The sequence below is a fragment of the Macrotis lagotis genome, chromosome 2 (assembly GCF_037893015.1).
Source record: "Macrotis lagotis isolate mMagLag1 chromosome 2, bilby.v1.9.chrom.fasta, whole genome shotgun sequence".
Lineage (NCBI taxonomy): Eukaryota > Metazoa > Chordata > Mammalia > Peramelemorphia > Peramelidae > Macrotis > Macrotis lagotis.
In genome coordinates this window covers 118,724,492-118,748,594 of record NC_133659.1, presented here as the reverse complement: position 1 = coordinate 118,748,594, position 24,103 = coordinate 118,724,492, and the positions used below count along the sequence as shown (strand labels likewise).

General features: G+C 35.1%; 1 protein-coding gene across 1 annotated transcript in view; it reads left to right on the top strand.

The window, feature by feature from the left end:
- Window positions 1-24,103, top strand: part of USH2A (usherin) — a 1,130,853-nt gene that overhangs the window by 830,976 nt on the left and 275,774 nt on the right. Inside the window, exons 43-46 of the mRNA XM_074222669.1 lie at window positions 2,410-2,573; window positions 9,886-10,095; window positions 11,436-11,638; window positions 15,035-15,147. Coding sequence (XP_074078770.1) covers window positions 2,410-2,573; window positions 9,886-10,095; window positions 11,436-11,638; window positions 15,035-15,147 — 690 coding nt within the window. The remainder of the gene's footprint in view (window positions 1-2,409; window positions 2,574-9,885; window positions 10,096-11,435; window positions 11,639-15,034; window positions 15,148-24,103) is intronic.

Sequence of the window (24,103 nt, the reverse complement as noted above, 5' to 3'; positions counted from 1 at the left end):
TACCATGACTAAATAATGATGAAATCACAAAAAACATCATAGCAAAAAGTCAAACCCTAGAGAAGCTATTAAAAACTTAGCATTTCTAATTCCCCCAATTAATGTTAATTTAACTTGCAGAAAGGAAGTACAGAAACAATGCCCATTTTCATTAGTGCCTTAAAACTGTGAGAATATAATTTCTTAAATGCATAGGACAATAATTAATCAAAATATAAATTACAAAATGAGTTGGGGATCTTGTTCTCACAGAGTAAAGCATAAGTATTGGTCTTCTACTCAGGGAATGTACTAATGAAGCCAAGGTCATGGGTTCAATTCCCATAAGAGCCATTAGCTTCATTCTGTTCCATGGTCACAGATTGTACTCTTAACCCTGGCTAGCTAACAGTCAGTGGAATACCATTGGTCACATGGGGGTATGGGTGAGAGTGTTCGGATGGATCAGCACAAATCCATCCCCACTACTGAAAAAAATCAGGTTTAAGTGCCAGCTGCATTGGTGGCATAAGGAGGGCAATTTATTATTGTTGGTGGTCATTACTATTGTTGTAACAGAAGCTTCTTAAAGTTGTATTAGTCATGTCAGGGGACTTCTTGCCCCTTTAAAGAACCAAGATGAAAGGAAGGCTTAAAAAGTAGTAAAGAAGGAGTACTTTATCAGCTAGAAAGTTACTAGAGAGTTGGAAAGAATGAAGATAGTTACAACAAGACTACATCTTTAAATATTGCTGCATTATTCTCAAGTGGAAACTTAAGACATAGTTGAAGTGTGAACCTCTGAAATTTTGCATAGGATTGGATGAAATTTATATTGCCCTTCCATGATGGCAGAGGAGTAGTTAGAACGAGACATAAATTGATTCTGTGTCTGTATAATTAGCATAATACTAAGAAATATTCTGAGCAGATTCACAGGTACTCAAAAACATTGCTTGTTTTACAGTTATTTCACTGTGACTCTTCAAGAGCATGGACTGTCTCTTGCCACTCTTTGTATCCCTAGAACTTATGTAGTGCCTGAATAAATGTTATGCTTAATAAATGTTAGCTGATAGACTAACAGTCATGTCCTATTGTGGTGACAGTGAAAGTCATCCCTAATTCAGAGATAATTTGGGAGATCGTTATAACATAGATGGGACCTCAGAGCTTATCAAATACATCTCCCTCATTTTCCAGATGAGGAAAGTGAGTCAAAGAGAAATCAAATGATTTGCTTGGGGCCACCCAATTCATTAGCATTTGAAGAAGAATTTGAATCCATGTCTTCTTGGCTCCAAGGTTAGAATTCTCTGTATTAAGATATCAGAAGTCTTCATATTTAGATGAGCTTCATGAAATTATGACTATTTGGAACTTTATAGGAGATGGGGTTAAAGGAAATAGAACCACCAGTTTAAAAAAAAATGTCCATGTGACTGAATGTATATTGCTTATCATGTGTTAATGTGATATATTTTTCCTTTTTACTCACACATCAATATTTTCCTTGATAAAAATTTTACCAGTTTTTCACCTGGTGATGGTCATTAGAGAGAATTCATTGCTATTTGTTCCATGCTTCATGTCCCTTTAGAGTTCACACTGAATATAGTCACAGTGGGTCAACTTCCTATAAAATGAACATGTAGGACTATGATCCACAGGTTAGCCATTCCCATATCTAGCCAGCTTCAAATCAATGAAAGTACTTCATAATCTCATTCTTTCCGGGTCAGAAAATGCATATGAGGAAATCAATGTTTTACCCAATGTTTTGCAAAAAGCATGTGCTGTAGCCCATGATACAAACTGTACATACACCTGTGCTTCTGCCATTGTTTTAGTGTATAGCATGGTCAGTTTATGTGGCTTTGTCACAGTTTCCCTTTCTGTAAAATAAAATTCAACTTTTACATCATAGAGTCAACTATGTTCTTTATAATAGTAACATTCCCAGGAGGTAACATACAAAGTTCTCAATAAGTTTGTATTATATGTATTGGTCACAATTATTGCATTCATGATTTTATCTATCAATGGGATTATGGGAAGGGGACAGTGTTAGAGAAGAGAAACTATGATGAAGGATTCTGATACCTTAACATGGATGTTTCCTTAAAGAGAACAGAATTCAGATGTAAAATCTGGCCTTTTGCCAGAGCTGTAATTGCATCTTGAATTGAGCTGTAATCCTTACCACCTCTGAAAATTGCCTGAATAAGGAAATGATACATAGCATTTGTTTTAAACAGTGATGTTTAAATCATCCAATTTTTTTAGTAGAATCTATTTCCTTTTTTAGCTTCATTTCTAAAGATTACATGGTATTGCACGTAATGCATTGTATGATATTAAATTACTGTTGTTAACTTTTGTTAAGTATGATAACTAGCCTGATTTTTACCAAAAAAAATGATGTCTTAGGTACACAACTTATGGGTATAAACTCATTGTGCATAACATCGTGGGATATGCAACAAGCAAAGAGGCAACTGTGATCACATTAGCAGGACTCCCAGAGAAGAGCACTACCCTGGTTGTACTGGATCTTAATCAGACAGCAATTAAAGTTGAATGGTCTAGACCAAGTAAGTGGACTTCCTGATAGTCTTGTTCTTTTTAAAATGGTTGTGTAAACAAGGACTTTAAATGAAAATTTTCATCCACCCCCAGAGAAAGAATTGAAGGAATCTGATGCTGACTGAAATGTATTTTTAAAGCTATACTATTTTTGTTGTGGTTTGTTTTTTGCCTGCATTCTTTTGCAACATGGCTAATTTGAAAATATTTTTTAAATGACTACACATGTATACTCTATATCAAATTCCTTTCCTTCTAAAAGAGGGAGAAGGGAAGGGAGGAAAGGAAAGAATACGAAACTCAAATTTTTTTCTAAATTTTAAGAGAATGCTAAATTTGTTTACAAGAGAAAAAATAAAATAAAAAGTGATAAAAAATTAAATGCTTGTGTAAGATGAAAAAAGACACCTTGCAGGTGAACCTAACTATTCCTCTTAGACCTGTTTACATACATTGAATAAGATCCCTATGACATATTGGGTTTGTTAGAATATATCATCTTTCATGGTATTTATGCTTTCAGCTCCCACTTTAATATACACAACCAGGACATGGGTTACTCTGGCGCTGAACCCTGTCCAATTTTAGGTTCTCTTTCTAGGTATTTGTTTGACTAAGATCTTTGAAGGAAAGAACTGATTTCACTTTTATCTTTGAATCCTTAGCATTAGAACAGTGTCCAATACATAGTAGGCACTTAATAAATGCTCATTTATTAATTGATCATTCAAATGTATGAAATGATATGTCTTGGTCATCTCAGGAACCAGAATAACCAAATTTCATGTGACTTAACAACAAAAAAATAACTGACATATGTATAGATCTTTAAGTCATAAATTAATATTCTCTGTTTCCTCTTTCATAACCAAACTTTCATAACCAAACTCCTTAGAAAATGCTATCATCTCTTACTACCACTTACCCCATATACTTCTCAGACCTATACAATGTAGTTTTCAGATTAATTACTCCACTAAAAAACTGTTCTTCCCAATGTTATTCAAAATTTCCCAATTTTAAAATCACTAGACTTTTACTTAGTCCTTTTCTTTTTATTTATTTATTTTTTTGAAAGAGTTTTGATAAGATTTTTCTCTTCTCATTCACCTATTAACTATCTGATCACTTCTTACACACTATGTGTCACAACCCATATCATTCCACCCCACCCCCCCGACTGTGGGTTTACTCCCATTGATCTGCCCCTTCTCTTCTTTGAGTTCATCAACCCAGTGTTTTATTTATCTTTTTGCGTGTGAATGTCTCCCAGATTTATAGTATTTTACACATATAATCTCATCTGAACTTCAAAGTAAACCAGAAAGTAACTACTGTAAATATTGTTTTTCTTGTTTTATAGATGCTAGGTTTAGAGACTTGCCCATAGTCACACAGGATAATAAGTGTCAGGGATAGACTTTGAATCATAGCTTTTCCTTTTTCCAAGACCTATGTTCTTTCACTGAAGCTTTACTGTCTCCATCTTTAGAATGGTATTTGACAATTGATCCAGAGATCGTTTAAATGTCATTCAGTTCTACTATGATGTGAATGTTCATTTTGACAAAGTAAATAAAACAACAAAACAAAAACTGCATTTATCTTGGAGATGGTCTAGCTGATCATCCTCGTAGGCAAAACAGTCCTGAGGCCAGTTTAATGACTATGACTGTTAGAATTTCCCTCTAAGTCAAGGAGATGAGGGAAAACTCATTTTTAGACTCAATTCAGTGAAAAAGTTGTCTGCCCCATGAATGAAAACTATCCATTTTCTGAATGAGAAAGTTATGAAAGGCTGCTAGGCAACTGGTTGACTATATAACAATTCTCACTACCTTCTGACCCAGCCTAGATTTTGAAGCAGCATAGAAGAGAAATGTTTTATATTTCATTACTGGTCCCGTGAGTGATTTAGTCCCAATTTGTTTGCAGCGTTAATTGGAAATTAAAACCGACACCAGTTGTGTTGATCTACATTGTCAGTAAATAACCAGCACAGGAGAAGTGTTATTAGCTCATCTTAACAAATGGCTATCAATCCTGGAGGTATTAGAAGCATGCCATATTCTAACAAACTCTGTCACTTGGCTCATGTGTCCATTTAAACCATTTTAATGGAAGGATAAAGAGGTTAAATGATGCTGGTAGATAGTTTCTGAAACACTATAGAAAGGAAAGCAGATAGTCTTTCAAGTTAAGAGTATATTTCAACTTGGGCATGTGTAGCTCCTTTTGTAGAGATGGGCTAGGATGAATCATTTATTGCAAATCCTCCCCCTCCTGTTTAAATAGTGAATTTGCTCACAAAGTAGGTTCCTCCCTCCTCAGCAGACCTACAAATACTTCTGTTAAAAATTGACTAGAGGATTTTCAATGGTATAGGCTCCTAATTTATAATTGCATGCCTGAAGTAAGCTTGCTTATAAAAACTGACAAACCTAATAGATCTGAAGCAGCTCACTGAAGTTTCATTACCTTGGTAATCTGAACCTCTGACCTTCGGGATGTAGGTAATGCAATCGGCTTTTATTTCCATTCGTATCATAGAAATTTCCCAGACACCTATTTGTGAATATAAAGGTTAAATATTGAAAGAGGGTCATTTCTTCCAAAGCTTGATCCTTTATCACTTTTTTCCCATGAACAATACAATCAAGTAAGTAAATTAGCTATCCTCTTGCCCAAAAAAAGTGCCACTCATTTCCTACAATATTAATTTTAAATTGTTTTTCTGCTTTGCAGGGCACAGTTGGCAGATAAGGGTATACACTCTAATATCCTAAAAGAAATGTTAAAATTCTCTCTCTCTCTCTCTCTCTCTCTCTCTCTCTCTCTCTCTCTCTCTCTCTCCCCCCAAACTCTCTTCTCCTTTCCCTCATTTTATGTCTATAAATATGAGTGTATATGTGTGTGTATATATATATATATATGCATATATATATATATATATATATATATATATAATTTGCACCTGCTGACCATCAGGTTCTGGAGAACTCTGGTATAGATATTACCAAAAAAAGAAGAAATGATTCAGAATAAATTGTCACTGACCTTTATACAACCTCGTCATTAAGACCTAGTCTCATTGCATATTCCAAGTTTGAAGCACAGTTGCTGTGGATACACACACAATATGGGGAAACACAGACACACAAAAGAAACACTAGAAAAACAAGTAGAGAAATCACATTCCTTATGGTACTACTGCTTTGTTAGCAAGAGATTTCATCTGACTCTTACTACATAAATTCCTTGTTCCAAAAGTTACAGTTTTATGCTTGCCATGGAATGTACCAATGTGGTATCACTGATAACTGGACTCTTTTTGGCTATTATCTGATGTCTCTGAAACTTACCAAATCACAAAATGCTAGTCCCCAGATGTCAAATAAAACAAAGTCGCTACTTTCCTCCTCCATATATCAATTTATTTTCCATTTCAGAAGCATAAGAGCCCCAGACATAGGAGGTTGAAAAAAAAAGAAAGATAAATTGTTCCTACTTAGCTGTTTTACCTCTGACTACCCCCTGCCCCCAGGTTTCACATACAAGTCTTTTGCTCCTTAGATGAAAATTTGTAAAAGATAAATTTCCTTTCATCAAAAATAGAAACTAAGGTTATTAGAATAATATGATCAACTTTCTGATCTATCAATCAAATAAGAGAACTATTTACTTTAACTGAAAGATGACATAATTAGAAGCATCTGTACAATTTTAACTTATTTATTCATTTATTTTATTCACTCAAAAGTATGAATTGCATATCTATTGCCTAGGTGGCACTATTCTATGAACTATATGAATATAGAGAAGTATTATCTTATATTCATGGTTCCTCTGGAAGCTGTCAGTATAGCTGAACAGACAAGATAGATACAGATGAAAAGTAAAATAACTATTTAAGGGGTAAATTGCAAATTAAGATAACAGTTGGACCTGATTGCTATTCACAACTCTGCCACTAACTGACCTTGAGCATATCATTTAACCACTGTGAACCTCATTTTCTTCATACATAAAATGATGGGTTTGAACTAGATTTTCTTTAGGTCTTTTCAACCCTTGAATTCTATTGTCTATGTCATAAGGCATCAGTATAAGATTAGATATCTAATGTATGACAGACAATAAATACTATAGTTTTAAAAAAGCAGGAATTGAATGGATTATGAAGTATGAGGGAAGATTCCATGGAGAACTTACAAATTGAAGTAGAAACTGAAGGAGATAGGATTTCTAAAGTGGAAAGGAGAAGTATTTTAGTTAAGAAGATTGGCATAACCAAAATATGATGCTGTGGAAGGAGTGCTGAACTCAAACTCAAGGAGATTTGGGTGCAAATTCCATTTGAAAATCTTAATGGTTGTATGACCCTAGACAGATCAGTTTAGCTTATCTGAGTCTCAGTTTTCTTCATCAATACAACAAGTAAGCTCTAATGGATGTCCTCTAAGGCCTCTTCTTATTCTAAATCTATGAGCTTATGAAAATGAAGAGTCTAGTTTGTCTGAATCAGAGGGTCTGAACAGCAGGAAATAATATTGTGATGATGATGTTTTGTCCTTCATTCTCGAAGAAGACCATGACTTCAGGGAGGTGATGCCATGACAAGCACATGAATTGGATTTGAGTGAGGGGGTGCTGTGCTAAGTCATCAGCCTCACTTCCTTCTCCAGAATCCTCTGGGTCCAATGGCCAGATTTGAATCAGGAGATGGTCCTGGACATATGGCGATCAGAATTAAGTGAGTTGCCCAAGATCACACAGCTAGGCAGCAACAGGTGTCTGAGGCTACATTCAAACTCCCATCCTCCTGACTCCAAGGCCAATGTCCAATCCATTGTGCTACCTAGCAGTCCTAGGAAATTTACTTAAGAAAATAATGTAGTGAATTAAATTGGAGGCACTTTTTGAAGGATCCTAATGTCCAGCTTTATCTTTTAATAAATGGAAAAATAACTGTAAATGTATATTTGAACTATGTCAATATTTTGTTAGTGCCTTTTAATTATCCCTGGCTACTAAGAATTCCAAGCTAAGGTCTATTAATCCTAGACTACATATTATATTCTATACATATCTTTCCATTTTTCCGTCATCAAAAACCTCTCTAGGTACTCAAAAATATAAGTAATTTTTTTTAAAAAATAAGGCATGCTAAAATGATAATGACTGATAATATTTTAATGTGTTTTTGTTCCCAAGATTATTATTATTTATTGAGGGACAAAATGTTTTAACTGAAAGGAATGGAACTATAACAATGGAGAAATTTTACCATGTCCTTAATTCACAGTGGGTGACTAGTCAAACCTATATTTACTGTGAAGTTACTTGGAATGAACATTAACCTGTATCATTAATAGTACCAGTAAGTAGTAGTTGATCTCAGGCTGCTTAGATTGTATTGAATCAGAAGAATTAGATCTCTCATCCAAACAAAACTTTTTCACTTTAGTATCCCATGAAATCTGCTCATTCTACAAATATTTATCTATGTGTAAGGCTTAGTGCTAGGTGCCATAGAGCAATTTAGGTTTATCCATGTCTTGTTTGGCTCTTCATGACCCCTTTTTGAAGTTCTCCTGAAAAAGTAGTTTGTCATTTCTTTCTCCAGCTCACTTTACAGATATGGAAATTGAGACAGAATTAAATCACTTACCCAGGGTCACACAACTAGTAAGTACCTGAGCCAGATTTGAATTAAGGTCTTCCTTACTCTAGTCTAACACTCTATCCACTGTGCCACCTAGCTTCCAGGTACTTAAATAGACTACTAATATGAACCATTGATACACCAGAGGATAAAATAAAAATTATTTGATATGTAGGAATAGTCTATTTGAATAGTGTGACCTTCAGTTCTCCATGAGGGAAAAATTCACCCCTCAGAGTTAAAGAAAATAGGCCATACAAAGAAATGATATGCCATTTCATAAGGTCATAGTCCATAATCTAATCTCCTTATTTTGCATATAAGAAAAATGAGACACAGAAAACAGACAATTTGTCCAGGATCATACTGCTAATAAGTATCTGTGGTAAAATTTGGCATCTAGAGAAACCTGCATAAAATATCTCCTCTAATTAACTTTTTAATTCAAATCCATTTTGTGTGGAGGAGATGGATTTCACTGGGACAAAAGGCTCCAGTAGTGAGGGAATTTCTGAGGAAGCCACCTTTGCAGAGATGGCCATTGCATCGCCACCTGGGGTCAATCCAATTCTTGGATATATATCATCAGGTACTTTCAAAATATTTAGTTATTCTTATCTTCTCTTTTAGCTCAGTTGTTTCTAGATGCTGAGGAAATGCAATTTCTGGCAATGTCCTCTAAAAGTTGGTATCATGGTACATAGTCTCAGTTTCACCCTTTTAGTTAAAGTTCTAGTCATGGTAAATCTAAATCCTAAAGTTTCAAAGCTGATAAAGTTCTTAACAGAATAGTATGGTTCTTCTAAATTTGGAAGTAGGTTTACATTTATTTTGTGATCTTTAGAAACCTTGCAGGGAGATGATAGAATTAGAAAAGGTGTCCCACAAAAAGGAAAAGGAAAAAGATAAACGAACAGAGAATATCCATTGACAGGAACATATAAAGGGAACAGATGATTGTATTAGTGGGGTGATGAAGCATTAGTGTTGGCATCCTTTGAAAGCTCTGTCTTTGTCATTAGAAACACACAAGTTGCACCCAAAAGTAAAAACCTTGGGGAAAAGAAGAATGATACCTCCTGGGAACCTAATAAACCAAGTTTTTAGAGTAAACAAATTACACATTAATACAGTATAAGTATTTTGAAACAAATTCTCTTCCTTGTAGATCACTAAGTTATCATTTGGTGAAGTACATCAATCACACCTTAAAATATGGGAGTACATTGAAGAAATGATCTCTTCAGAAATGACTTTAACCAATCATGATATAATCATGAGCTGTTTCATGAGTAGTATTTATTTTCTTATTACCTTATCCACAATTATAGCTTTCTATCCATGTTAATTTTGTTGATAAAATAAACTTTACCAAACATGACATTAAAACATTTGAGGGAAGTTGAATTGTCTCCTGCTTCAGATAACAAATGTCAATTATACAAATAGAGCCAAACCACTCCCCAAAAAAATGAACATTGTTGTTATTTTAAAGACTTCTAATGAAGGAACTTACAGAGATTTCATTGGTTTCTCATTCTAAATTTCCCCAGAGATCACTCTCTTAGCTGAAGGAAATTCATACAGTGCAAATTTTATTCCAGTACACTGCTAAGATTAACCACATTTAAGGTATCATGTTGATTATTTAACAGCCCTGAAAGACTTACAAGGTGATGTTGAGTATTATACCCTCATCTGGAGTTCTGCTACATCAAATGAGTCAGTGAAAATTCTGCCAGATACAAACTGTTTTGTAATTGGTGACTTAAAACCAAACACCGAGTATCGGATTTTTATTTGTGTCTTCAATGGAGCCCACAGCATCAATAGTGAAGTACTCCATGTGACCACTTACGATGGAGGTGGGTCTAAAGCATCGGGACTGCTTGGCTTCAGATATGGGAATGAAATTGATTGATTTTTGTCGAGGTTGAGATCAGTCATCCTTCCATTATAAAATTTCCGGTATTAGAGAGGAAAGGAAAGGGGGGAGAGGGGTAGAAGCTAAAATGCTTAAGTGCTAGCTGCTGTCAAGTGGCAAATCAATAAGCCATCCCACTAAGACTGAAGCACAAAGCTTTAATAATAGGTTATTAGCCCAGTTTGTTCCCTTTTTACTTGGTGTACTGAGGCTATTGTATACTAAGTTTGAAACTGATTTCATGTCAACAAATAGTAGCATTTTGAAAAATTTAATGGTTTTTAAAAGAGATGTACTCCATGAAGTAATGAGTTTCTGACACAAGCAAATAGGGTGCCTTCTCTGAGTCACCAGAAATAGAAGGTGGAAGTTCAGTCACAGAGAAAATTTGCCTATGAGTCATTTCCAAGCCAGTTAGCAAGAGGGAGGGAGTAGGGAAGCAACTTGTGAATCTGAAATGTGGCCAGAATGGGCTTTCTAATCTTTTTTGCTTTATAAAGTCTCATTATAAACATTATAATATCATTACCTCCCAAGCAAGTGTTCCAGGTCATTAACAGAGCACTTTAAGTGCAGATCTCATTTCCCTTTGTGGTGTCAAAGGTTAGCACCTTTTGTTTATAAAATAGAATTGATCACAAGGACAATTTTTCAACTAGTTAAGATGGGTTCTGATGATAAAAATAGGTCTTTGTATAGTTATTTCTGACATGCTTGAATAATTGTGTAATTTAACGCTAAGCAAGTTTTTTCTAGTGTTAGATTTCATCATTACCTATGGTAATCAACATTCAAAATCATTTACATAATGATAATATTGCATTATTACTTCATATTGCTTAAGTTATAGGGCTAGTAATATCAATGGGTTTTTTTTATTTTCCTCTAGAAACAATGCTTTTAAGTTATATTTTTATATTAGAATATTAAAAAAAATTAACCCTGGGAGGTGAAAGGATGGTAAAGAAGGGGTAGATAATAGATATGTGTTGGCGGTGCCAATGGGTGAATAATTTATCATCACATCCCACTGGCCACATTTCACTGAAGATTAACACTATGCTGGTGGTATAAAGCATTTTACCACCAGTTCTCATGGTTTCTAACTGAGAGTATAATAAGCCAATTTACGGAGGACTACAGACTGTGATAACTTCATCAGAGGAAAGCAGATAAGCAGGGAACCCTTTGCTAAACCTAATTACTAATCTGGATTTAGTTAAACAAGTGCTTTTTCAGAGACAGCTGGAGTTTATTCAGTTTTTTTTCCTTTAATTCTAGAGCCTCAGGGCATGCTTCCTCCAGAGGTTGTCATCATCAACAGTACAGCTGTACGTGTCATCTGGACATCGCCTTCCAACCCAAATGGTGTTGTCACTGAGTATTCTGTCTATGTAAATAATAAGCTCTACAAGACTGACATGAACGCGCCTGGGTCTTTCGTTTTGGGAGACCTGTCTCCATTCACTATCTATGACATACAGGTTAGAACATTCCTTTTTGATAGTTAAGCTTGTGGGTATTATAAATAAAACATACTGCCCTGTGTCTCAAGGTGGATATCTCTTTTTCTTGATTGGGTAAGGGGTATCCAGGGGCAGGAAAGGAGGGAAACTGATTGGGATTAAATTGACTAGCTTTTGGGCAAACATTTGGGTCTCTTTGAAGAGAAGATTATGATGGTGGGATATAAAAAAGCAGAGATGATGATATTTTCCAATCCAGGCAAAAATATTGGCAACCAGTTATTTAGGGCTGTTCCCACCACACAAGATACCTTTGATCTGGGTACTTTTACTGCTATGTATACCAATGATGATAGAGCAAAGATGATTGAATGCTACCTCATTCTAAAGCTGTCCTCAACTGTTAGAAGTCCTATGAGGTGGGGATAAAGTGTAATAGAAATATCCCTGGTTCTGGAGACAAAGGATCAGGAGTGGCCATTCTGACTCTCCTTCTTTTTCCCCTGAGAGACTTTGAGGAGTCCTTTAACCATTGAGAGCCTCAACTAGCTCTGAAAAATCAAAGGTCTCAGAAATGACTTTCAAGCTTTCAATCTAATTATTGATATAGGACACAGAGATGCTCCCAGAGGGCACAAGTCAGTCCCTCACCCGTACCTAATTCATAGAATTTATAATTAAACTAATACTTATAGTTTTATGAAAACCAAACTCAACAAGGCATGTTTCCTGCCCGCTGTGAGTGTATGATCTAAAGGTAAAGAGAAGCAATTTGATGCAGCAGCACAGTGCTTGCTACAAAATATTAAATAGATGCTCTTTCATCTATCTCTTTATTTCTATCTTGAAATATATCTATATTGAATAGGCAGTTATATAGGTCTTACTATAGACATTGCACTTTACAAAAATTCAGTCCTCGCAACAATACTACTAGGTAGGTGTTACTATTACCCTGAGGCAGAGAGAAGTTGAATGACTTGCCCAGGATCACAGAGGTAGTAGATGTCTGAAGTTGGATTTGAACTCAGGTCTTCCTAACTCCAGATAAATGAGGAAATTTTAGTTTTAGTTCAGTTTTGCTGTAATCTAGATTTATAATCTTCAACAAATCACATAACCTTTCTTCAACAGTAAAAATAAGGAAGCTGAATAAAATCATTTCTAAGTTTTCTTTCAGGTTTAAAGTTGTGATCCTAGACATAGCTCATAATCTATAAAGTTAAAATGGAAGAAGGAAACCCAATATTTAAAAACATTTTATGAGGTGGTTATGTGGCGCAGTGGATAAAGCACTGACCCTGGAGTCAGGAGTACCTGAGTTCAAATCCCGTCTCAGACACTTAATAATTACCTAGCGGTGTGGCCTTGGGCAAGCCACTTAACCCCATTTACCTTGCTAAAAGAAAATAATAAAAATAAAAACATTTTATTTTTGGATCATACAAACATTCAGTTAACATATTTATTGAGCAACAACTATGTGCAAAAGAAAATTCAGAGAAGTATATCATGTTCCTTGTCCTCAAGGAATTTATATGCTGACTTGAGAAATAAGATATATATTGCTCTATGACATAATAAAAAGATAATTTACAATATAAGCCAGTATGTGAGAAGTACAAAATGATTAACATCAAAAAATAAGTGCTATAGTTCAATGGCTATATATAATATAATGTTTACATAATTAATAGAATTTGGAAAACCTGAACCTGTCCTCTAATGTTCCTTATGGTTTGGAAAATGATTTTCAGAAAATCATTAAGCTATTAATGATTCATAAACAGACATTTAAACATGCCCAGGGAGCTGTCTATTTGAAGAATTCTTTTTAACAAGTGAAGGATCCCTTTGTAATGAGAATAATATTCATCCTCATTTGCAAATATGAATTGTTTTATATCTATTTTTTTAAAAAAAAACAGGGATTTTTAACCTGCATATGGAACATGATATATCAATAGAACAATTAGTGCTCTTTGAGTCTTTCCTTTGCTTTATTATAAATGAAAGAGATTTTCATACATTCTCCCTTAGTTCAAATACTGACTTTTGTAGGAAACAGTCACCTGTAGGTGACATTAATATTTAGATGAAGCTGTAAATTACCTCATTATATGTAACATAGTCTACGTCTTTACTCATACTAACTAGGTCTTCTAGTATTTAATTCTATTGAAATTAATATATATTTCAATTTTGTTTTTTAGGTTAAGTTTAATTCTCTTAGACCTATCTAATCAGACTAATTTGATAGAGTTTACTTGTGTTGAAAAGTAGCCTTGGGTTGCCACAAGACATAAATAAACATTCAAGATAACCATAGCAGATTTGTCTATCCCAGTCTCTGTTGAAGCACAAAATTTTCCTATAAATATGAAAACTTTGAAAAGCAAATAGAAGAAACATTTGGATTTTCTCAAATAGCAACAAAAATAGAGACCTATTTCATTTAGGACTGATCATCAGTATTAATGGTCAGATTTTTCCAGGACTCATTGGTCTCCTCTAGTCTCTTCCTGCTTCAGTAGTTTAGTTAGTAAGAAGTATGAAAGAAGTGGAAGAAGTATTCTGCCTGTCTTTATCCTTTCTAAATCTAAATCTGTCTTTTTTTAAATCTTTCACAGGCAGTCATATAGCCTCTCTCTCTCTCTCTCTCTCTCTCTCTCTCTCTCTCTCTCTCTCTCTCTCTCTCTCTCTCTCTCTCTCTCTGCCTCTCTGCCTCTCTGCCTCTCTGCCTCTCTGTCTCTCTGTCTCTTTGATTCCTTCTCTGGTGCATGATGGACTCCATTTTCAATTATCAGTTATTCCATCCTCCTTAGTTTTTATTCAGATTAAGTCATAGAATTAAGGGGGTGAATGATGATTTTCTTCTGTTATTAGAGTAAAAATACAATTGCAGCTGGAACAAATGGATATAAAATAACTGAGCCATAGTGGGAAACCTCTCAAGGCTTCATTTTTCTTCTAGTCCACATTAGCATTGAAGCTATTTATTGTAAAATGTCAAATCTTATGGAAGATATCATCATTACCCTACTTTGGTTATAGATCTAGAGAATGGTATGTAGTGATAACCTATTATGTTCGCAAAATGTTGCCTAGGCGTCTTTCGTTTTTTGAGTCTGCTCTGCTCAGAGTAGATTAATGTCTATTTTTCTTTGAGTGGGAGCAATCCAGTGACTAAACAGCACCAGGTTTAGGACTGAGAAAATTGTAATGGTCCCAGTTCTGACCTCTTATGTGGGCTCACCTCACTAAAGAAGATTGCCATCAAAAACTATTACTTACCAAGCACCCAGAGAATGTATATCATTATAAAATACTTATGGAATAAAGACAGAATTAATTCCCTACATGTCTGCAGCACTGAAATAATGTTGGATGTAATCATTTAAATAATTCTTACAGGTTGAAGTCTGTACCAAATATGCTTGTGTGAAGAGCAAAGGAACACAAATCACCACTGTAGAAGATATACCATGTGAGATAGGAGCACCCAAAATACATGTAATCAGTTCAAGGTACTGTTTAACTTTTTTTTAGGTTTTTGCAAGGCAATGGGGTTAAGTGGCTTGCCCAAGGCCACATAGCTAGGTAATTATTAAGTGTCTGAAGCCGAATTTGAACTCAGGTACTCCCCACTCCAGGGCCAGTGTTCTATCCACTGTGCCACCTAGCTGCCCCTTGTTTAACTTTTTAATTGACAGAATTCAGGTTAATAATATTATCCTATAATGGGAAATTATTCTATTAACATTCTATTGGCCCCCATATAACCCATTAAGGGGGCACACATACAATAAATCAAATGTAGGAACATGCCATTTAGACATAAAATTGGATGCAAATCAGATTTACCTTATTGTCCACAACCAACAGTAGCAAAATTTCACACTAGCATAATATGCTGTTGTTTGGTCATTTTTCCTGTCACATCTGATTCTTTATGACTCCATTTGGAATTTTCTTTCTTTTATTTTCTTTAATTTATTGATAAATAATTTTATTGGAGTAGTTTGCCATTTCATTCTGCTGATCATTATACAGATGCAGACATTGAAACAAATAGGATTAAGTGACTTGCCAAGGGTCACATCTAGTAAATGTCTGAAACTATGGGTCTTCCCGATTCCAGGCAAGGAGCTCTAGCCACTGTACCACCCAGCTTCAAAGTACAGTTGTACTAAACATTATCATTCATTCTCCACATTCTCATTTTATTCTCCAAATAACCCATTGAGGTCAGTGGCATTAGTATGATGGTCTCCATTTTATATATGAGAAGTCTAAGTGATTTACTCAAGAATAGCAAGTAGTGAGTTATGTAAACAAGATTCAAAATCAGTTCATTTAAGTACTCTTTACATTCCTCTATGATGTCATATTATTTCCTTCTCCTCTAATTGCTCTTGCTAATTGTAGGGGATTGATTTTTTTTTAAATCTGACCATTTAAAACTATTTTTTAAAAGTGACCATTCTCCCTCTCCCTTTTTTTCTCAAGGAGTACATGATCTGCAAACCAACTCATTAATCTAGGAAACAAATTCCCAATTGCTGTGGATTCAAACACTGGCTATACTATTTATTAGCTATGTGACATTGGACAAGTCACTTAATCTTTCTATATTTTACTTTCTTCACCTGTAAAGTGAGGGATTTGCCCCTTTCAAGTATAAATATTATGCTTTTAGTTTCCTTTTTGAAGGAATTCTATGTTGAATCCTTCTGTAGAGCAAAATATCCATCCACTCTATTCTTTTTATTTTTGATGATGATGATGATGATGATGATGATGAGGGGAAAATTATTTTAAGGAAATTTTTATAGTCATTTTGCTTTTGAGAGGGAAAAAAGCCCAGTTTCTTGTACGCCATTTCTTATACATTAATTCCTATAGGATCAGAACTGGAAGTGTTCTAGTATTGCCAGAAACTGTTTTCAGCTAAAGGTTTCAGGGGTTCAAGCAAATGTGAAGGAATTCACTTAAAAGATCAACTCTGACCCAGAAGAATTTAGGGACAAAGGAAATTTATATTTGTATTATTTTGTATTATTTGTATTATTGTATTATTAAAATAACAAGGAAATGGAGTGGTAACAATGGCTCTTTTTCATAGGGAGCTCATTTTAGTTCCCTACAAAAGAAGCAAGCAGAGAGATTAAGGACAGTTGTGAGGACACAGCAACTAGACTGATAGCAGCAGCCACCAGCAGGTCAATGGGACTGCATCAGCCCACTCTATTCTTTAATTTACATTTTTATTTATTTACACATTACTAAAATAGTCTTTTTTACACATTTTTACACATTACTAAAATAGTTGTAAGAGTAAACACAATCCCCCTCACCCCACAAAAATAAAAAAACCCTCAAGAGAAATAAAGTGAAAGAGAGAAAAAAAATGTGCTTCAGGCTGTGTTCAGATGCCATCAGCTTTGTTTCTGGGATGGATGGCATTCTTTATCAAAAGTCCATCAGAGAAGTTAATTTCCATATTTTTCCATAATTGCTGTTGTTGATTGTAATTCTCTCCATCCATTCCTCCCCACTACCATTTAATATATTTTCTCCCTCCTTTCACTCTGATCCTCTTCAAAAGTGTGCTGTGGGGCAGCCAAGTGGTGCAGTGGACAGAGCACTGGCCCTGCTTTTTAAGGCATTCTCCTCCTCATTTGCCTTTTGTTTTGTTTTTTCCATTTGACCTAAACTGATTTTTAACATATTATTTTCTTCAGGATTTTTTTGTATATCTTTCACCGAGCTGCTGTGGTTTTCATGATTTTTCTGCATTGTTCTCATTTCTCCTCCCAATTTTCCCTCCACCTCCCTTGATTACTTTTCAAAGTCTTTTATTGAGCTGAGCCCATTTTTCTGTTTCTCTTAGAGGTTTTTGATATAGAAGTTTCTATTTTATTGTTATCTGAGTATGTGTTTTGATCTTCCATGAAAGTGATTTTCTATGGTCAGATTCTTCTTTGTCTATTGTTTACTCATTTCCTCAGCCCAAGACTAAATTACACTTCCAAGGCTTTGGGTTTTGGGGAGGACACCCTACTAGGACCTTTATTCCTCTAAGGTCTTATGTTCTCTTGCCTGTGCTTTGATATGTAGATGACCACAGGCACTCACCTCTGCTCTGGAGCTGTGAGGAGGATCCCTGATATCTTAGTATAGAAGGCCAAACTGCAACCTGGATCTGAGTGCAGGAAAACAACAGAGTCCTGCCCCAGGGAGAGTAGAGAGATTTCTGCAGTCTCCCCTGACCCCTTTACCATCTGTGGGCTGTGCTCTGGAGGAGCAGGCTGGTTTCCCCTGATTCAAACTGCAGGTTCTATGGGCCGTGCTCCTCACTCCACACTCATTTTGGTGTAGCAGAATTCTCTCACAGCCCCTTCAAGCTGTTTCCAGTGATCCCTGGGCTGGGCTGCATCAGGCTTCACTACAGCCAGGGCTTTTTTCCAACTCCCAGTCCTGGTGAAACACACTTTTCCCACTGAACTTCTAAGTTATCTTGAACTGAGAAAATGTATCACTCAGTCTTTCTGTGACTTCTGCCCCTCTAAATTTTGGCTAAAGTCATAATTTTTCAGTTTTTGGAGTTGGGGGGGGGGGAGAGTTTCCAGGAAATGCTGCCTTCATACCTCCATTTTGGCTCTGCCCCCTCTAGAGTCGTAATTTTAAGGTTTTTGAAATATCTTGAAGAGGGATCCTTAGAAAGCCTATTCTAATGTTAACATCTTGGCTCCACCCCCCCCCCACTCTATTCTTTAAGGAGAGGAACTATGCTGCTTTTCATCTTCATATCCCTACTACTAAGTGAAATGACCTCACATGGTAGATGCCTAATAAACGTTAATTGAATTTTAAATTACAGAAGAAAATCTCTGTATTTGAATTACCTACAGCAATGCTACCAGTGTCTTTAGCATTTCACTTTTGGTCTCAATATCTCATGATTCCTAGAATTTTTGAAACATAATTATGTGGATTTTGATTAGCATATCTTTAACATTCAAAATATGAACTTTAACCAGTTCTACACAGACCAAATGGAAGCGTGATCGCTTCAACCCATCATACTGAATCACACTGAAAGGCAGGCTAGACTTTTCCTAATATTATTCTTCCTTGATTTATAACCTGAATCAGTCATTTTCTGTCATGAAGCATACGTTTGGTACGGTTGAACAAGAAATTCCTTCATAGAACAATAAATTTCTTCAAAGAACTCCCCAGTCTGAAATTTTGAGGTCTCTTTTCCTTAGTTGATTCTTGATTTCCTGGTCAAGAAGAATAATATTTGCTACCACTGAAAAGAGCCGAGATAAACTGAGTGTAAGCTTCTTGAATTCAAGAGTCATGTCTTCAATGCTGTCTTGCCCAGTGTTGAGGATAAGCCAAATGATTAGTAAACATTTACTGATTTATTGATTGACAATACATCTTATAAAGGAGGTAGGATTAATGTCCTGAAATAATTAAGAGATCCTGCATAGATTATGTAACCTGGATTCTAGGCCATATGTGAATCTCTCAAATCTCTGACTGAGAATCTTAATATAAGAAGTCAGTAGTGTGACCGTAGGATAGAGATAGAACTAAACAATATGGGAGGATTGATTATGTGAAAATGCACAAACATCCTATAAGGCAATACAAGATCCAAATTAATGACTCCATCAATCTATCCAGTAAGACTCACCCCATCCACCCCACCATAATACAACAGTGGAGGTATCTGCCATCCATTGCCTTTGTTCCTTGTCCTCAAACAGCCAAATAATCTCAACCTAATTTGTAGTACAACTGATTAGTAACTTGCAACATTTCTTTTACTACCTATGATTAAGCCACAATACAAATAGTCCAGTAGAAGACACAAAGAGTTGACTAAAGCTCTTAATTTTCCATTTCCTATCCAGGACAATTTTTCTTATAAATGACTTATAGCTAGTTATGTGGGATATGAAGGAAAATTAAGATTTTTTTTATTCCATTGACTTCACAATGCAAAATAAAAGCTAACATTTATATATCACTTCAATGTTTGTAAAGTACATTATAAATATTAGCTCAGTTGATCCTCAACAGCATTCTTGCAAAATAGGTACTTTTATTATCCCCATTTTGCAAGTGAGGAAACTGAGACAAACAGAACATAAGAAATTTGACCAGGACTACATAACTAGTAAGTGTCTAAAGTCAAATTTGAACTCAAGTCTCCTGACGTAATAGCCACTGTGCTATCTACTTCACTACCTTGTTTCACTTCCCTCCCCTACAAAAGAATATGGAATTCAGTTTCAAAGCATTTGATTTTATTGGTGATATTTAGAAGAATCAACCTTTAATGTTCCTTTAAGAATGCAGATTTATTGAAGTTGGGAACTTTATTTTTAAAATACCATAATATTTTACAAGAATAATTATTATTAATTTAGAATGTTAAATAGAGACTGGCAGGGACATGAAAGGCACATTCCTGTGAACAGTAATAATGGACTTCCATGTCACAGCAATAAAGAGAGAATCAGAAAGAACCAAGTTTTAGTTTCATCCAGGTCTTTTTACCTTGAGCAAATCATTTATATTCTCCAGACTTTAGTTATGCCATTTATGAAGAGAAAGGATTGGAGTAAATGATTTATGATCTTCTTTTAGCTCTAATATTCAGTGCATCTCTGTTTCTGTGATTCTTTAAACTATCTCTAAAAAACCTGGCCTCCTAAAAACTTTCTCTCTCTCTCTCTTTCTCTCTCTCTCTCTCTCTCTCTCTCTCTCTCTCTCTCTCTCTCTCTGTCTCTGATATGTACACACATACACACATGCATATATATATATATATATATATATATATATAGAGAGAGAGAGAGAGAGAGAGAGAGAGATGTTTATGTGTATACAAATGCATAAGTATTTGCCTTTCTCCTGGAGCTATTGGCAATTTTTTCAGTAGCAAAATCAGAATAAGACTGGCAAAAGGGAGCCACAGCCAGATATTGGCATGCAATGACTTCTTTTACTTCAAAAGATCTATGAGTGTGAAACTATGCTTTCCAGAGGCTTGACTATAACTAGCAAGTAGAGGCTGCCAAGCCATTTATCCAAATTACACCAAACACTAAAGCAGTTAGCCTCCTGTGTGCATGTTATTGTTGGTGTAATTTCATTACACTTCTGGCAGTGTGTACTTGTTAGCTATGCTTCTGTTGGGGTGGGAGTGGGGTCTCTTTTGATTTTAACAACAAATAAAATCAAGTGTGAAAACCTTCAGGAAAATGCCAATTAATTGAATTTACTTCCATATCCCTCGGCTTGATTTCTTTTTTATGGTTCATTCTTATAAAATCAAAAACTTATAGATTTAAGCTAGAGGGGGCCTTAGAGGTAATCTGGTGTTACAGTAGCTAGAGTACTGAGGCCTGGAATCAAAAAGATCTGAGTTCACACTCAACCTCAGACACTTACTGCACTAGGCAAATCATTTAACTTCTATTTTCCTCAGTTTCCCCATCTGTATAATGGGGGTGATAATGCTTGGGGTTGCTTTGAGTAATGAATCAATATTTCTAACATATTTTGCACAGTAACTAGAACATAGTTGCTATTTGTCTTTCATTCTCAAAGAAGACCATGCATCAGGAAGGTGATACCTTGACTTGCACATGAACTAGATTTGAGTGAGGGGATGATGCTCTAAGTCACTGGTATCACTTTGTCCTCCAGAGTCATCTGGGTCCAAAAATCAGATATGAATCAGGATGACTGGAGATGTTCCTGGATGCTAGGCAGTCAGGGTTAAGTGACTTGCCCAAAGTCACACAGCTAGAAAGTGTCACATGTTATGTCACATGAGGTTATATTTGAACTCAGATCCTTCTGACTTCTGGGTCAATGCTTTAACCACTGTACCACTGAGCTGTCCTTAGCACATAGTAGGTGCTATATAAGTGATAATAATAATAATTATTATTAATCTAGCTAAATCTCTTCATTGTGCAAAAGAGGAAACTAAGGGCCAAAAGAATAAAGTGATATAACCAAAATTACACAAGAAGTGATAGGATCAGAATACAAACTCTAAATTTACCCTACTCCCATTATATGCTATTGTCTTCTTAGATTCCATTTTAATTTTGGTAAAATATAATTGTTGAGTAATACTCAGCTGGCTATTTTGGGAACCACATCTATAGCTGTAATCAAGTTTGTTTAATAATAACTCAATTCTGTTTCTCATCTTTGATTTACATTTTATTTTTTGTTAGTTTTAGCAAAAAAGACAAAACAAAGCAAAAAATAAAAAAACTAGTTATATTTCTGCTATATACAAACAAGAAAAATGTCAAAGCATAATGAATATTAAAAAAGTATCCTTTCAGCTTATCATCCCTTTATTCAGACCCAGTTACCTTTCTATATCACCTCCTCCCTACTTGTCATATTATCATCAGCTGTTCTTATATCCCAAATGAATACTAACTACGGATCGATTGCCCGGACATGTCTGGCCATGGCCTACACGTGACCTGGGTAGTTCATTTATTTGCCATGGTGGATTTGCTAGAGTGGAATTTAATCAATAGCTAATTCATTAATTCTGGTCCTTGAGTATGTGGGGACTATGCAGTATAGAGATGGCTGGCTGGCTTGGGCTTTGATTGAAATATGACAAACACTACAGCTGACAGCTCCAGTGGGCTCTGGGTTGCATATGAATTTCACTTATTTATTCTCTATAAAGGGATAAACTGGGAAATGAATATCAGTTTGTATAAACAAGGGGGACATTTTAATACATAACTGCCAGAAGACTAAAATGTATGATTTCTAAGCTCTGTGTTCAGGGAAAAGGAGAAAGAGAAGGCAGATCATATCATTTATTGCCTTTAATTGGGAACCCTAGAAGGTCCTTTCATTTCACATCAATTTGGAGCTGTATTATTGATGAGAAGGCTGAGGGATCATGTCTTTCTAGTATTCACAAATAATTGTTTTAAATTTTGCCTCCAGGTACCAAATGACATAAATGATAATTTTGCCTACCAACTTTTTTAGAAGTCTTTATGATAGCAATGCAGTTTAGGTTCTTCTAAATGAAGGTTAGAACACAATTGCCATTATAAATCTCCTTTTATTTGGGAGTTAATAATTCACCTGCAGGCTGAAGTGTGGCACCAAAGGTCAACTGAGGAACAAAGAGTTTGCCTTTATTGTTTGAAAAAAGTTGATGTAAAGTTTTGAGGTTCTTGGCTTTTCTTTACTATGTATATGTGGATCAGGCCAACTCTATTTAACTAGTCTCATTTTTCTCTGATTATTCCCAGTGATCACTGAACTACATTATTACCTTGTCAACTCTTTTTTTTTACAATTTGGAAGAATTATTTAAATCTTTTTAATAACTATAAAATCAGATTTAATGTTAAACAATAACAAATCCTCTTTCTTACTTCAAGATTCCATGAAGATACCTAATCAGGAATATTAATAGAGGAATTCCAATTTTTCCTTGATAGAGAAATTTGAAATTTTAATATCAAATTAAATCTTTTTTTTCTACTACTTAAAAATAAGTAAGAATTTCAAAAAATGTCAGGATGCATTTGATGTTATTGCATGAATCCAACTATCTGGATAGACTTTAGGTCACAAGCATTTTAATAAGCTGTTATCATCACCAGGACTAATTGACTGATTTTCCAAAACGTAATTGGTAAAATATCTTGATGAGATTTTTGCTCATTACTTATGAACTTAAAATTTTATTTTCTTTCAGTTCAAAAACATGATGCTGAAATGTATTTATATAAAAGGGATATGACTATGAAAGGCTATTGGGCCTATAAAAACATTTCAAGGGACTTGATAACTTTCATTTAAGTATTTGAGGGACTATCAGTGAAACAGGTTACCTATGGAAGTGAATTCCCTCTTACTTCCTTTGAGCAAAGATTTGAGAAAAATTTTGTGGAAAGGTTGCTTGATCATGCATTGATCCCTGAGATCTTTGCCAACTCCAAGCTTCTTTGATTCTGTGACTACAATTATAATGGTGGGGGGAAAGTAGTTTCCAAATATCGGGGAAAAACCAGAGTTAGCAAAAAATATTTAAATGTTTTAGAAAGGGGTGTGAACAGATATGAAACTAAACTTCTACAGGAAAATGTAAAGTGACCCCAACTTCATTGGAAAAGTTATAACATGGATGAGAATATTATTCAAGGGTATGGGTATATGTTAATTTTAGTGAAATGACTGGAAATAGAGGCAACTAGGTGGTGCAGTGAATAGAGCACCAGTCCTAGAGTCAGGAGTACCTGAGTTCAAACCCCACCTCAGACACTTAATAATTACTTAGCTGTGTGGCCTTGGGCAAGTCACTTAAAACTCCATTGCCTTGTGAAAAAAAAAGAAATTACTGGAAATAGTATTAATCCATTGCCATTTTTGTCAGCAATTCCTTCTCTATCA